The 15,161-nt window shown below is 53.8% G+C and overlaps 6 protein-coding genes across 6 annotated transcripts; 4 read left to right on the top strand and 2 right to left on the bottom strand.

The window, feature by feature from the left end:
• Positions 1–2,737: 2,737 nt before the first annotated feature.
• Positions 2,738–3,164, top strand: GMORB2_0369 (uncharacterized protein; the record flags this gene model as incomplete). The annotated part of the gene is made up of 2 exons (XM_035462355.1): positions 2,738–2,887; positions 3,153–3,164. 2 exons carry the CDS (start codon positions 2,738–2,740, stop codon positions 3,162–3,164), a joined length of 162 nt encoding a protein of 53 aa, XP_035325285.1.
• A 50-nt stretch (positions 3,165–3,214) lies between these two features.
• On the bottom strand, positions 3,215–4,785 carry GMORB2_0368 (agmatinase; the record flags this gene model as incomplete). The annotated part of the gene is made up of 9 exons (XM_035462354.1): positions 3,215–3,226; positions 3,279–3,403; positions 3,484–3,634; positions 3,691–3,832; positions 3,912–4,038; positions 4,106–4,211; positions 4,278–4,445; positions 4,520–4,605; positions 4,671–4,785. 9 exons carry the CDS (start codon positions 4,783–4,785, stop codon positions 3,215–3,217), a joined length of 1,032 nt encoding a protein of 343 aa, XP_035325284.1.
• A 513-nt stretch (positions 4,786–5,298) lies between these two features.
• On the top strand, positions 5,299–6,478 carry GMORB2_0367 (uncharacterized protein; the record flags this gene model as incomplete). Its single annotated transcript, XM_035462353.1, has 4 exons — positions 5,299–5,517; positions 5,630–5,849; positions 5,918–6,219; positions 6,278–6,478. The coding sequence occupies 4 exons, from the start codon at positions 5,299–5,301 to the stop codon at positions 6,476–6,478; spliced, it is 942 nt and encodes a 313-aa protein (XP_035325283.1).
• An 839-nt stretch (positions 6,479–7,317) lies between these two features.
• GMORB2_0366 (uncharacterized protein) lies at positions 7,318–9,321 on the top strand (the record flags this gene model as incomplete). The annotated part of the gene is made up of 5 exons (XM_035462352.1): positions 7,318–7,383; positions 7,469–7,637; positions 7,699–8,456; positions 8,516–9,181; positions 9,313–9,321. The coding sequence occupies 5 exons, from the start codon at positions 7,318–7,320 to the stop codon at positions 9,319–9,321; spliced, it is 1,668 nt and encodes a 555-aa protein (XP_035325282.1).
• Positions 9,322–10,123: 802 nt separating this feature from the next.
• GMORB2_0365 (uncharacterized protein) lies at positions 10,124–12,564 on the top strand (the record flags this gene model as incomplete). The annotated part of the gene is made up of 4 exons (XM_035462351.1): positions 10,124–10,532; positions 10,620–10,762; positions 10,850–12,313; positions 12,457–12,564. The coding sequence occupies 4 exons, from the start codon at positions 10,124–10,126 to the stop codon at positions 12,562–12,564; spliced, it is 2,124 nt and encodes a 707-aa protein (XP_035325281.1).
• Positions 12,565–12,861: 297 nt separating this feature from the next.
• On the bottom strand, positions 12,862–14,988 carry GMORB2_0364 (MFS transporter, ACS family, pantothenate transporter; the record flags this gene model as incomplete). The annotated part of the gene is made up of 10 exons (XM_035462350.1): positions 12,862–12,986; positions 13,046–13,145; positions 13,230–13,530; positions 13,649–13,791; positions 13,839–13,926; positions 14,009–14,241; positions 14,312–14,497; positions 14,571–14,602; positions 14,659–14,711; positions 14,771–14,988. The coding sequence occupies 10 exons, from the start codon at positions 14,986–14,988 to the stop codon at positions 12,862–12,864; spliced, it is 1,479 nt and encodes a 492-aa protein (XP_035325280.1).
• Positions 14,989–15,161: the final 173 nt, after the last annotated feature.

Raw genomic sequence — 15,161 nt, 5'->3', positions numbered from 1 at the left:
GGGGGGGGAGAAAAGGAGGCTGAAGGGGGATTCGCTTCTTGGGTGTTGACCGCCAGGGACCAGCACACACACACGCACACAAACTTTCTCTTTCTTATGACGATGTACTAGTGATTGCATTATCCGCGTGAGTGTGCTGCTTGTGTTTGTTCTTCAATCGCAGTCTCCTGCTCACCCTTTCTCCTGGTGCGCATATGCATGTGCGTCCTCGTCATGTGCCGACGGAAGATGCATCTTCTCTATCAGTCTCCCGACAGGCGGAAGAGATGGACATCGAATTCGAATTCCTCAGCCTGGCAATTGTACCGCGTGGCGATCATGCATGTATGTTCAAGACTACGCGCGATGCTACCCTTTCTATATATAAAGTAATATCTGTCGTAGCGTCAGCCGTCTACGGAGTCCACCTATGCTCTTCTTCCGTACATTCCGGCGCCTAGTGTCACTAACCGGCTCTTTTTATCTTACGAGTGATAAGTGATAATACTCTGTAGAGCTTGAAGGATATCCCCTCCCCCCGCTCCCCCCCCATGCATGGATACTCGTAGTCTTGATGCATAGCTTTGTGTAATAAAACAACGTTAATTAATGTACTCCAGAATGCATTCATAAGACTGGGGCGAAAATCTAAGCCGAGCTTTAGGATATTACTTTAATGAAGTTCTTCCATTCATTCTCATCCTCATCCCTGTAACCTGTACTGGTACCCGGAAAAGTTTTCCCTCTTCGTTTCCTCTTCTTGGTCTGGCAACTCGAGTGCGGATTAGCATGTAGCTTGTTGATAGTACCCGACTTTATACACCACATGCTAATCATGCTCCGTTCTTCAATCGAAATATCCTGTCCGGTATGGAACGGAGATCACTCATATGAAGATCAATTAAAATATTACAAGGTGCGCCCTCGACGTCGTAGGCGTACAGCTATCGTCGTCATCATCACCTCCTTCTTCTTCTTTCCGGACCTGGTCTTCTGGATCATGGCCTGCAAAGCTGCACTGGGCAATACCGGTATCTGATGTCTCCAGAGCAGCTTGTAATGGTGGCCACGTGCGCGTGGCTTTCTCATGTGCCGGTGTCTCCTAATTACTCTCCGCATGTGCCGTGCCTCTTCGGTGCCGAGATTATGGCATCTGCCCACATCCCGGGACCTCGAGTTCCTGCGCCACCACCTCAAGAACATATTCATCATCATATCACTAGCATTGATGTCGAGTCGCCTGTCAGAATCTATCAGGGGGCAATCGCGATGAGGAAGAAGAAGCTTCTTCGCAATCCCGCCGCATAAACTGACGTATCGCACTCTTACCTGTCCGCACCCGTACGAATTGGCCGGTCGACCAAGACCGCCACAGCCCCAGTCCCAGCCCCATACCCTGGCAACCTGGTCTTCGATGTCAATGCGTCAGGCTCAGGTTGTAGGTTGTATTACTTTCTATCTATGAGAGTACGTGTATCCTGCGACCAGGCCGTAGCACTCGTCCTGTCAATCCCGTCAAAAAAAAAAAAAACAAGAATGAGAACGAAGCACTGCATCGATACTTGGCGATGAACGTCACGGCGATGAGTCTTGCCCTGGATTGGATGGAGATGGAGATGCGAGGCAAAATAAACGACGCGATCCCTACAAAGCAATAAACAATAGCGCTGAGGAGCATGTCGTAACTATAACCAAAGCTTTCGTTGTGTCGGACCGGTCTGGTTTACGAGCAGTACATGATCATTTGCTCTATTCCGAGTCTGTAAATGCCGGCCCAGTCGATCAGATCAAGTCTATCATGTCAACAAGAACGGAGTCATGCACCGGTCTGCTTGTGATTTGGCTCTCCATAACCTGCATTTAATGTGTGCATCTCTATGCGCTGTGGCGATGACGGGAATGGGGGTTATGCTACCCAACTGTGCCCCGAGATCGGCTCAAGATGACCAATGCTGATGCAGAACAAGACCCTTCGACGGAGAACTGGTCTTTATAGAATCTAGCGAACCAGGTTCACAGCCGGCATGAATACCAGGAGAACCCGTGGTTCTAGTGTTATTGCCCAGGTGCCAGCAGCACACAATGTATGGGTGTTTCATGCGGCCCCCCTGGTGCAATTACAATGAAAATCAGCAATTGTCCAAGCCTTTTTTCTTGGCCAAGGTGGCCTGAGCTCTAGCTCGTCCTACGCATTCATCACTATCACGTCATGGTGGGATTGAGATAGGAGGTAACAGTGTGTGTATAGCATACATGAGAATATCGTGCCCTCTACGGGTATGAGGACGTGATACTAGAGGTGCTACGCCTGCCAGGTAATGATGCCCGTCTTGGTCTCACGACGCATCTTGACCATTGTACGAGTAAACTCGAAGAGGGGCTCTAGTCAGATGTGAGGAGATTTCGAATGCAGTGTACGTTCATGATAACGGTATGTATCAAGACCATCACGAGAGAAGACGGATAGATACGTGGCAGACATACCTATGCAACCATCCAACCTCTATGCATACGATGACCATTCGGTGGTCGAACATCTTGGAGCCTTATGAGCAGGTCAAGCCTTATCATGGGCAGGTCAAGCAAGACATTGCATATGATGGCGCACGGCGGCAGCTATCGAGCGTAGTATCCGGGTCATGGGGATCGCTGCTCTTCAGATGCACCGAACCAAACTTTGCCTAACCGTTCGAATAAGAGCATCGGCATCCCGTCTTCGTCAGGCCTCGCTTTTTCTCCCGCAAAACTTATCATCGCAATGTTCTCTGCTATGTCGCGTTGCAGGACGATCTTTGCCAGCCTCGGCCTGGACGAAGCAGTTCTCCCCCACGACCATGCATGCCTGACCAAGGCCACGGGGAAGTTGAGCGACGCTGGATACATCGACTCGTACATGAATAACAGCAAAGTTGAAATCGACCTATTTGAGGATCATTCACGAACATGCCCAATCAATACCGGCTGACCCTAGTCCCCGTCGAAGCGAGTACTTTTGCGTAAGGAGAGGACCAGAGGAAACACAAGCAATGCGAATGTGCACAAAGTGTTTATTGTGGTATATATATATATATATATACATATATATATATATATATGTGTGTGTGTGTGTGTGCGTGCGTGTGTGTGTGCGTGTATGTGTGTTGTAGCGGCAAGCCTGTGAAGCAATGCTATAGTTCGTCCTTTGAAGTAGAAGGCTGGACAAATGACACCTTCTTTGCCATGGAGGCGAGAATATCTACGAGTATATCTGCTGCGGCGATGGAGGTAGTCTCTGCCACGGTGTCGTAAGGAGGGCTCACCTCGACGACATCTGCGCCGACAAGATTTAGACCCTCGAGGCCCTTGATAAACCGCTTGAGCTCCCTGGTAGTCCACCCGCCCGATTCTGGAGTACCCGTTGCCGGAGCGATGCTGGGATCCAAGACTGATAGGGCCGTCAGAAGTGAGAAGGTTGCCTTCATTTTTCCCCCCAGCATACACGCATGTACAGTGTGCTTCACTTACCATCAATGTCAATGGATAGATACACAGGCGTGTCACGCACGGCTGATCTGACCCTGGCGATGATACCACTCATGCCGATCTCATCAATCTCCTGAGCCTCTATCAACGTGAATCCGACAACGTCACGATCAATCTCATAGTCCTTCGGACTCTGCGAAGCAGATGTTAGTCAGCATGATTTGGGACGCCGGGGACGAGAAGACTGACAAAAAGTTTAGTTCTCAGGCCGCCGTGGACACTAGTGCCTTTGCTGATACATCCCTCGCGGCTGGCATGCCAGAAGAATGTGCCGTGAGTCACGGCGGATTGGTTTGACACGATCCCAGTGTATCCTTCGTAAGGGTCCCAGCTGTGAGGCGAGGATGGGGTGAGTCTCATGCAGAGGAGGGGGGGGGGGGGCAACGTTCAATGGGCGGATCTGTACGCACGTATCAAGGTGAGAATCGAGGTGGATGACCGAGATGGGGCCGTAGACCGTCTTGAGACCCCGCAATATAGGCAGGACGATGGAGTGGTCCCCCCCGAGGCTGAGGATCCGGGGGTGCTCCCATTGGTCTATGAATGTCATAGAGGATGTGAGAACGGAGTGCCGACGTCCATCCTGGAAGGTCGGGCCACTCACTGTTATCAGACGTCGGATGGTACAGTATTTGGCGATAGGCCTGTTCCATCTGCTTGAAAGCGTGGGCGGCATCAAAGGGGGTGATTGGGACGTCACCGCAATCAATCTAGAACTTGCCTCGAGGTTAAGACGAGGCGTACGGCACGCACAGACGAGGACGTCGGAAACTCACAACCTCAAGCCCTTGCTCATAGGGATCTATGCCCCATACTGTATTGTAGCTGCGGCCCTTCTTCTCCCTCGAGGACCCGGCACGGATTCCCCGGGGACCGAAGCGGGCGCCGGGACGGTATGACGTGGAAGTATCGTAGGGGAATCCCAGTATGGCAACATCCAGCGGCTGTTCACGGGTAGGAATTGATCAGAACACTCCGGGTAGGTTCTGATGGGTTTCTGAGCAGACAAGAGACGAACCTCGCTGTGAGACGCCGCAAGACACCTCTGCCACGGAAGGTGCGCAAAGGTGACGGGCTGCGAGAATGGGAGATCCTTGTCGAGGTCTACTACGGCGTGAGAAGGAGAGATTGCGCGTGATATGGGGTTGAAAGCTGGGCTCGCAGCCTACCTTCAATCGGGTGAGGGTAGCCCGGGCCAAGATTGACACTCATGTCCGCAGCTACAGCGACGGAAATGAAGGCGCCGATGGCGTACACCAGACCCCTGGTGGTGATGATTTGCATCTTGTATGTTTCTGAGTAAAGGCTTTCGATGCAGGCATGGATATTCTACACGTTCTCTGTGTACAGCTGTGAAACCGGCCAGGTCTTTCTTTATACGTGTTGCTTTGAGTGGTTTATCGGCGGAGCCTTGGTCCCATCGTCGGATACGCCGTAGAGATTCTAGATCAGATCCTGTGAGGGAAATCGTATGGAACCACTCGTGGCCTATCTAAGCCATGTGACTGAGAAGCTGGAGTGGTGTATGATTGTTACCTAGCGCTTATCTCAACTCGTCCCGTCAGATGGCAAGAGACTCCGACGGGGCCAGGATCTGTGGAATCCGGACCCGCAATGTACTGTGTCAAGGCAACTCGGAACGGGAACGATTCGATCGAGCCGATTAGCGTGCCATCCGTTTACCTGAATGCTTCTCATATTGCATATAACCTAGTGTGATGATTGATGCTCTTGCCATCAGTGCGTGCAAACAAGTCAAGATGTCTACCACGTGGAATTCTCGTATATGTATTCCACATGGAAGCCTCCCGCCGACTGTGCTTGCTCGGCAACCCCGATCCGGCCACGGGCCCATTTCTAGGATCTGGAAAGACCCTGGCGACGGGTGGCCCGGCGTTCCTCGTCGGCAGCTACGTCCTCGTGTCGGTTATGACCTATTTAGATGCTGGCGTCGCTTGCCGAGATCTCGGCTTACCTCCCGCCTCCAGGTGGGACCGTGAGCTGCTACGGCGGACGGTACGTCTCCGACAGCCTCGGATCCATGGTGGGCTGGCTCTATCTCCACTCCTTCGCTATTTTCGTCCCCCTTGAGCTCACGACGTCGGCCCTCGTCATCGAGTGACGGAAGCTGCCGGTGAACGATGCTGCATGGATCAGTATCATGGTCGTGGCCGTGGTATGGCTCAGTGTCCTTCCCGTCAATTTCTACGGCGAGTCCGAGTCCTGGTTCGCAAGCCTCAAGGTCATCACCATCATCTGTCTCCTTATGCTATCCTCCATCCTGTTCTGGGGTGGCAGCCCGAGTCATGGCAAGCTCGGATTACGGTACTGGCAGAACCCCGGGGCCTGTCAACACTCTCGCCGAACGCGGAGATGCTGGCCGTCTCGTTGCCGCCGTCGCGACCCTTCTGAGCAGCATCTTGCCTCGTCTCCGGGGCATCGAATGCAGCCGCCTCGCTTTGGGTGGTCGGCATTCGCAACGCTGGAGTCCCTGTTCTCAACCACATCGTGAATGCTGTCATTGCCACGGCGGCCTGGTCATCGGGCAACTCGCCCCTCTACCTCTCCAGCCGGTCCCTATACTCCACGGCGCTCCACGGCGCCGCGCCCAGGACTTTTGCCAAGCGCACCTCGAGCGGTGTCCCGTCTATGCCGTTGGTGCGAGCTCTGCTGAAGACCCGTTCAAAGCTGCAGCTTGTCGGATCGTGGATCTCCCTGGTATTTTACTCTGTGCTATGTCTACTGAACGGCCTTCTTACCATCTTCCCCTTCGAAGTGGTCAGTGTTGTCGTCGGACTTTCTTTCTGCCTACATCGGACTCCCGTCGTTCGCGATCATCCATCTCGTCCACCGAACGTCGCACATGGTTGACCTAGACGGTGGGATGGCAGAGCTCGAAGCGGAAGAACTTTGCCAGCCAGAGCCTGTGAGCTCCTGGGCCTCTTCCAGGGGAATCATGGCGATGGTGCGAGCCTGAGCCAAGATGACCCATGTGGGAGGTCTCCGAATCTTTGTTTACCTTGGTCTCATGAGACACAACACATACTCTTCCACTATTTACGCTGCAGGCCCGGTAGCACGCTGCATTTGATCGAGTGAATGATACTGCATGTATTCAAAATAGCACTGGGCAGCAGGGAAGTTGGTTGACAGTGAGACATGGTCTTATGCCCAACTCTCTGGGGTCTATTCTGATAATCGTACTCCGTAGCACCAGCTGCGCATCAAGTAACAGAAAACCACGCGGCCGTTGGACGGAACGGCTGCATTCAACGGCGGAGCAACATTGTCAGCGCATATAGCCTAACAGATCCCTCCTTACAATAGCCTATCCTCTTCTTTGCCTCCTCTCTCCAATTGGGTCGGAACGTCGGAAGGCTTTGCTGTATCCGACAGTGACATGCACCTCCACGCGTCAGCGTCGCCAACTGTGCGGATAATTGTAGATAGCACAGTCTTCTTCGCATCTCCATCTATCCCGTCTCCAGTCAGCTCCGTGAATCGGACAATACGAGTAGAGTATACGTATCTCTATTCTATACAAGCTGTCGGCCTCCATATCTTATCAACATGTATCAGGATTCTATTCTATACAAGCTGTCGGCCTCCATATCTTATCAACATGTATCAGGATCGACGTTGACGCCCCTCGCCTGCATGTGGCTTCTCCCGAGCTATCGAGCTCTACTCCGTACTGAGGTATAATCTGGCTCTACAACCAAACCAACAAAGTCCTGGGATTCGGACTGTGCGTGCCCCCGAGTGCATGAAACCCACGAAGAGTACCAGATGCCACCAAGAACAGGCCGGCGGGCCATGACGTTTACTGGGTGGGTCCCTTCCTCGGCGTTGGCCCCTCACGTAAGGACGGACGGTGGCTTCGTGAACGCCCCTCTACGCCTTGAAGACCGCGCAGCGTTGACAGTGTCTATACTCTCCCAGATGTTGGACCTGTAAGGGAAGAAAGGTCAAGTGTGACGAACGGCCCCGACGATGCGGCAACTGTGAGCGGCTGAAGTTGGACTGTGCCGGATACGGCGTCAGGCTGCAGTGGACCGGCAGTGCGCATGCTCGGGTTGGCTTCTCTCAAGGCACGCCCGGCGCGGCGACTATTGCTGCCGGGCGTGTCAAAGTTGGTGAATGCGCCCCCTCCTCTCCCGTCCGCATGGGTGTCTGGCATCTGACCTCCCGTCACAGAACCGTGCTGGCACCAGCACGGCCACTATTCCTTAGATGAGATTGATGAGTTCCTGACGTTACTCGAGGATGATGTTTCGGTGCACTGTTCGGGCTCTCAGAGGGGACCTTTCACCACATTTCAGTCCCTCACACGTATAGGAGCAGAACAAGCAGACCGAGCTCGGCGGCCTACCAAGGTCGAATCCGACCCCTTGCCCGATGCCGCCGTCGCGCGTAGCAGGTGTTGGACTCACGGGGCTTTTCCTAGTCGTACTGAAGCCCGGTCATCGAGAATGGCCGGGACTGGTCCGTCTGGCGACTCAGCAACGACAGGCAGCTCCACTGTGATTTCGCTGTCACGATACCAGCCCTCGGCCATCCCCCAGAACTCAGCTGCCGAGTCCAGGGATCTACATCTCATGCATCACTACATCGTACACATTGCGGGGCTTCTCATACCCGTCGAACACCCCATGAACCCATACCGAAACCTGTACGTACCCGCGGCATTAGCGGCAGCGTCTCGTGGCCAGCCACCCGTCACCGGAAACAGACCCGACAGGCCTATCGTCCAATCGGTCCTGATGCACTCGCTCCTTGCGTCTTCTGCCTACCATCTGTGGAACTGCCTTCCGGATCAGACGCAGTACCATAGGATCGGCTCCCAGCATCGACACAAGGCCTTGGCCCTGCTTCAGTCCGCCATCAACCTGCCGGTTTCGGAAGAAGAGTACCAGACCATGCTCATGGCAATGCTGTCCTTGGTGTCTGTCGATGTATGTTCTCATGAGCTGAACAAGGCTCGCCCACAATGTCAGTACTCATGCTCGCACAGGTCATGTCGGGATGCGAGGCCGACTATGCCATTCATCTACGAGGAACCAAGCAGCTGCGTCATCTGATGCGCCGGAGCACTCTCACGAGCCACACGACCCGGCAACTCGATGAGATCAGCGACTTTCTCTCTCTGCTAGTGCGGTGCATACCGTCAACAGCACAGCGCCACGCGGATCTCATGGTCTACAACAACGTGAGCAGCATGGCACACATCGGGCAGCCAGACTCGTGTGTGTTCTACATGTATGGCGTGACGCCGCAGATCGCTGCTTCCATCCAGGAAACCTGTCAGATTGCTGAAAGCCTGGCGTGGTATCGATATAGGGGACAGAGGGCACCGCAATCTCTCGTCCACAGCGCCACCACGCTCCACCGAGAGTTGCTCTGCTGGTCTTTGGAGGGAGAGGCGCCCTCTCTCTCTTCGATCGGCAGCATGGACATGCGGCAAATCTTCCGATACCACGCCAAAGCCTGGCATCAGGCCGCTGTTGTTTACTATAATAGACGTATCCGCAGATTGGCAGGTGCGGAGGTTGGGCCATATATCGACGCAGTGGCCAGGAACATGCAGGCAGTCGAGGATGTGAAGAGCAGTTCGGCGTCCTGCTCTCAGTCTTCCATGGCCCCTATCACATGGCCCGCCTTCGTGGCGTCCTGCGAGGCTGTAGACCGGGATCCTTGGTATCGGTGGTGGGAGAGAGTGCAGTCATACAAGATTGCCAACATCAAGACACAATGGAGCGTGGTACGGCTAATCTGGAAAAAGATGGATGAGGCTGACGAGAAAGAATCTAGGCCGTATGATTGGGTCGAGGCTGTCCGGTCCATGGGACTCTCTCTGCTACCTATTTAGGCCTCACCTAAGATAATAATCATAAGACATGCTGTTGTGGGTGCTTAGGGGAATGGAAGAAGTGAGGTGTTGATGTGGTGATGTGAGAAAGCTAGTACGAGTGTGTGTCTGCGTGTGCAGGGAAAGAAAATCTTATATCCGAAAACTTCTGCAGTGTGCCAAGTTATTGGCATATCGGGGCGCAGGCCTATGGCTCCTTCCCGGTCGCCAGCCTCGGAGTTCACAGGCCAACCACTTGACTGGGTGACGGGTGTCACACATGGCTCCTGCCACCCAATACTACCATCCCAGTTCAGCATCCAGGAGCACGTGGAAGTTGAACTGTCCATCATCATCGTCGTCTTCATCATCACTGCACGTCGTGTTTGGTCCTGTACCTTGAAATGCCCTTTTTGCATTCCCCCTTTTCGCTCTAACGTGCGTGACCCGGCACGGGCTATAGTGGAGACGCGCGTCAACGAGTGATTCTCTGCCTCATTCACTCCCATGGGCCGTTGATTGCCAGCCTCTACCATTTCCAGTCATTCGCCGACCGCGGGCCGAGCCCAAAGTGTCTTCAGAATGTCATCTGACAATGAGCGAATAAAGGAGCTCTTGGCCGAGTTGGAACGACAGAAGAGAATATCCGAAGAAACAGAACGCCGGGCTCGAGAAACAGAACGCCGGGCCCAGCAACTCCAGGGCCGGCTGGCCAAAGCAACGTTTTCCGAGTTCCTCTCGACCTGCCACGACCAGCTGTTTCTCAGGTTCGAGATGGAGACAAATTCAGATTTTGTCTCCGCCGGCGGGCTTACCAATGTGACCGGGAAGCTCTACCCCCGTCGTCTGCGACCGTGGGTTGGCTTCGAACAGATGCTCGAGAGAGAATTTAGTCATCTAGAACAGACGTTTGGACAGAATCGGATTTTCCCTTCTTCAACAGAGCTAAACCTGGCTGTTAGCGACATCTCTGGTGTGAAGATAGCTAGAGAGAATGGTCTCGCGAATTTTGAGAAAACCGTCGTCGTGAATCGGGTCCGGAACATTTTCGAGCCTTATGCTCGCATTGCCGCTGAATCTTCTGGTACCTCCTCGCCACAGTCTATGCGTGATATCTCATTTGCCTACGATCCATTTGGCGTGGTAGCCACTGAGTCGGATGAAGATGACGAAGAGGAGGAAGGTGGCGAGAGGCCCACCTTGGCCACCTGAGGCGGCTCTTTCTCTGCTTCACGAGGCGCCCGTTCTACCGGTCAGCTTATCATTAAAGATGATCGACCCGCCTACCTAGGGGCATTGGCCATCGCCCAGGCCGATATGGAAAGGGCAGCCAAGGCTGAGGCTGAGGCTGAGGCTGAGGGCCACGATCCATCCGGGCGTCCAAGGAAGCGCAAGTCACCTCTCCGGACTACGGTGCATCCCGACCTATGATGCTTTCGGGTCAATCACGACAAATCCATTCTTCCATTATTTGTCATCGAGTATAAGGCCCCGCACAAGATCGACAGTTCGGCGCTACGAAAGCTGCTCGGGTCAGAGACAGACGAGACTAGTAGTGATGCATCGATTTCCCTTATGGAGGATGCCACAAGGCTGGCCCTCAGTCCTCGTGTGGTCTCGGATGAGGAGAGGCCCAAAATCTCGATCGGAATGATCATGACCCAGGCGTATGATTACATGGTCGAATATGGGCTGCAATACAGCTACCTGGCGACGGGGCCTGCCTTTATCTTCCTTTTCCTCGACCCTGATGAACCCACAACCGTCTACTATCGTTTGGAAGAACCAGGCGTGTCAGCCAACTCCAACAGCCGCGACGGAATCAAGCACTCTGCCGTGTCACTCGCAGTGGCGTTCGTTCTCATGTCTATAAAGGGGCAGTACATGTCTCAGAAATGGAAGAGGACAATGCAAGAGACGCTACCTACTTGGCCCACCCCCTTCGACGACATGGAAATAGGTCCCGGGAGCGACGCATCAGGAGAACGACGAGATGATACAAATGTCTTGACAGAGACCCCCGATCTCCACCCCGAGAGTCGCGATGGCAATTCAGAGTCTTGCGGGGATCCCCAGAAATTCGCCACGAGATGTCGAGAAGACGAGGGCGACGACGACAAAGATCCAGACCAGACATTTCGTCCACCGAGTGCCAAAAGGGCATCGGGGTCAGAATCCAGGCCGGACATGACGCTTGTAAGCCGTGTAACGCGGTCCTCGGCCAAGAAGTCTGCTTCCCCTGCTATTTCTTCTAATGACGCAGGCAACGACCGCTCGGAGGCACCATCCGCGTGGACGATCGACACATTCTGCTCCGGGGTGTATCAGTCACCCAAGCAGCCATACTGTACACAGGCCTGCCTTTTGGGCTTGAAGACGGGCGGCTCGGTGGATCCCGACTGTCCCAACACTCCTCTACACACAAGTGCAACACCCGCCTCCGAGGATGGCAACGGTAGCGAGAATAGCGATGCAGGCAATGACGAGAAGCGACAACGGCACCCAATCTCTGTCCAGGAATTCCGCAAGAAGCTTATGGAACAGCTGGCCCGAGACATGGACCGCGACTGCGATAATCTCGAACGCTATGGCATGTATGGTGCCATTGGCGCCATATTCAAGATTGCCCTAAGCCGGTACGGCTACTGCTTCGTTGCCAAGGGGGTACAGAATGCCCATCGAAAACGACTCGAGAAAGAGCTGGCGGCCTATAGCGTGCTCGAGTCTTGCCAGGGTCGATTAGTGCCCGTGAACCTGGGAGTAGTCGTGCTGGTGCACGAATACCACACCTTGTACGGCGCCCACATATCGCACATGATGCTCATGTCATACTGCGGCCAGTCTCTGTGGAGCCGTACACGGGACACAGGTGAGCACGATGTGCATCGCCGCGAGATGGCCGATGCTTTCCAGGAGCTGAGGTCGTTTGGACTGGAGCATTGCGACGAGAACAGGGCCAATTCGGTATGGAATGAAGAATTACAGCGTGTCATGATTATCGACTTTGACCACTCGTCTGTTTTGAAGGCCCAGGCTGCAAAGAACAAGAGGAGAAGGATACCGCTCTCCCCTACAGATGCTAACGGCGAACCTGGTCTCGGGAAGAGGCCCAGAGCGGACGCCTAGAAACCCAGATGTCCCTATCATGGGGTCACCAGGGTTTTCGTAGTCCAGAAGAGTATACCGTGTTCGTTCACCCCAGAACGGACGGCTGACAAGATGTGGGCAAGTAATCCATCGATGCCTGGCTAATATTCTCATTGTAAAGGATGTGTGCGGATAGGAAAGTTGGTAGGTCTATCTTGCAGATTGCATCTCTCAAACCTTGGCCATAACCAACATGTAGAGTTTCAGACACTTATGCCCGATGATGAATTCCCGCAATCAAACAACGAAAACATCTATAAGTGCTACGAAAACGTAGTCGTGTGTGTGTACTGATAATGCATACACTATTAGTACCTACTATGTACTATGCGGGTATATGCCGCTTTCCCATGAGCGCCCAGCGCTTAGCCAAATCGTTCATGGAGAAACTTGAGCAGGAAAGCACCGATGACTCCGAGACCACCAAAGAGGATGAGAGTCTGGTAACCGTATTTATAATGAGGCGCGTCATACGTCGGGAAGAGGACCACTGATTGGAAGCGTTAGGTACATAACCGAGCAAGAGAATTTCAATGCAGGCCAACTCACAGGGAAGCCAGGTCGAGAAGCTGTATGTGAATATGTTTCCGGTCGCAACGAGGAGTTGACGGAGAGTAGGATCGGCGGCGTTGAGATGGTGACCCCAAGACTAGACGAGCAGCACAATATTAACATACGGACCATGCCGGGAACCCGCAAGGGCAACGTATGCCATCAACTGCACTGCACTCACGATGATGATGGGCTGCGCTGCACTCCCGGCGTACGACAGGAAATATCCCGCCAGCCGTGCACTGTCGGGAATATGCCAGACAGCGAGCAGGATGTTGGACACCAGGACGATGGTCTGGACGAGAACCGTCATGGACAGACGAGCCCCCGTGGCATCGACAATTGCACCTGCCAGAAAGGCAGAGACAACGCTGATTGCGTTTCCGGCTGTAGGCAAGACGTTCGTCTGCACCACGCTGTAGCCCTTTGCCTTGAGATACAGGTTGAAGTAGTTTGTTCCGCTGGCAGCTTCGGCAACCATGCTGGAAATGGATGAGCGTCTGCAGCGTGTAAAAGGAAAAAAAAAAGGGGGGGGGGGCAAGGAAGAGAGGAGAACGAAGAGAGACGGACGGAGAAGCATAGAGCTATCGATCTACTCACAGGTATGGAAGGATAAAAGCCCAAAGTCTCCAGTTGATGAAAACGCCTCCGACGGCTCTCAGGGTAAGCTTCTTGGGCGCAACACGGCCATTTCTCTCCGCGCGGCGAATCCCGTATTCCTTGTCCTGTTGACCGTCAACCATCTGCTCACATCGTCATGCGATGCTTATTCTCAGTGGGATGGACTCACATCGTTCCTCCAGTAGAATGCCCGAGTGGTATGGGGAAGGTCTGGGATGGCGAAGAAGCCCCAGACGGCGATTGGTATGGAGATGATGCTGTCGGTGTGAAGCGGCATCAGTACATGGATTACGACGCATGGTATGTATGGTAGGCGTCGAGCATCGAATTCCACATTACCCGTCAAAGATGAACAGCCACTGCCAACCGGCCAGGCCGTTGCGGCCCGCGAGACTCTTATACAGCCCAGCCTGTAGGTATCCGCTGAACATGGCTGCGATGCCGCTCGTCTGCTCGAAGATGGCCATGCGCTTGTTCAATTCGCGGGGTCCATACCATCCTCCGAGCAGGGAGGCATATCCGGGAAAGGCGGCTGCCTCCAAGAGGCCGATGAAGAATCGTAGGGCATAGAGCTGCGAGACATGATGCGGTCAGATGGATGGTCTGCGACGGCAACCCGCTTCGAGGGCGGCGTGATCCTACCGTCTCGACGTTCTTGGCCGACGCCATGATCATGACGAGGATGGACCAGGTCAGTTCGCATAGCGGAATCCAGACTGACGGCCTGATGAATCCCAGCTGGATTATCTGCGAGGGAACTGTGCCGATCAGGATGCCGATGTTGAAGTAGCTGTTGAGCCAGTTACGCTCGTTTCCGTACAGACCGAGCTATAAACGGTGGCACGTGGCATGTCAGTCAGGCTGAACGCGGACCGGAGACGAACGGAGTGACGAGACTGACGTCTTCCTTCATGCCGCTGACAAAGGCATTGCCTGGTGAAGTTGTAAGCTGTCTTGGATGAGACTTCCAGGACTTGCTCGTCACATACTGATGTTCGTCTGATCGAGATACTTGATGAAATATCCCAGGCAGATGTATGAACTGTCCGACGTTGTCAGACCTAGCCCGAGTCGCCGAAGCGCAGTTACCGTCCCACTTACAATAGAAACCCGTCCAGCTTCTGGATGTACCGCTTGTCCCTGGGATCGCCATCGACCGAGTCCCAGAAGACTCCTGCGACCCGCCTCCAGAGTGGCCTCTTGACAGAAGTCTGGCCCTCGTCAAGGTTCACAATGACAGGGCCTGCGAGCTCCTCGTCGGTGGAAGATGCAGACACCTCGGCGGCAGCGCTTGTTGTTGGGTTCTTGACAGCTGACATGGCGCAGTTTCGTCACGATCGAATCGATGGGTGGGAAGGGCCTGAATTGGACTAGATGCCGTCTTGGCTCGGGTGGCGTCCCGTCAATGACTTTATCTCTTTTTTTTTTTTTTTCTCTTCCCTATCTCTTTCTTTCTTCTTTTTTTATTCATTTATTTTTATACTTTTCTTAT

The sequence above is a fragment of the Geosmithia morbida genome (genome assembly GCF_012550715.1).
Source record: "Geosmithia morbida isolate 1262 chromosome Unknown scaffold_0, whole genome shotgun sequence".
Lineage (NCBI taxonomy): Eukaryota > Fungi > Ascomycota > Sordariomycetes > Hypocreales > Bionectriaceae > Geosmithia > Geosmithia morbida.
The sequence above is the reverse complement of the archived record's forward strand: the minus strand, read 5'-3'. Positions and strand labels throughout refer to the sequence as shown.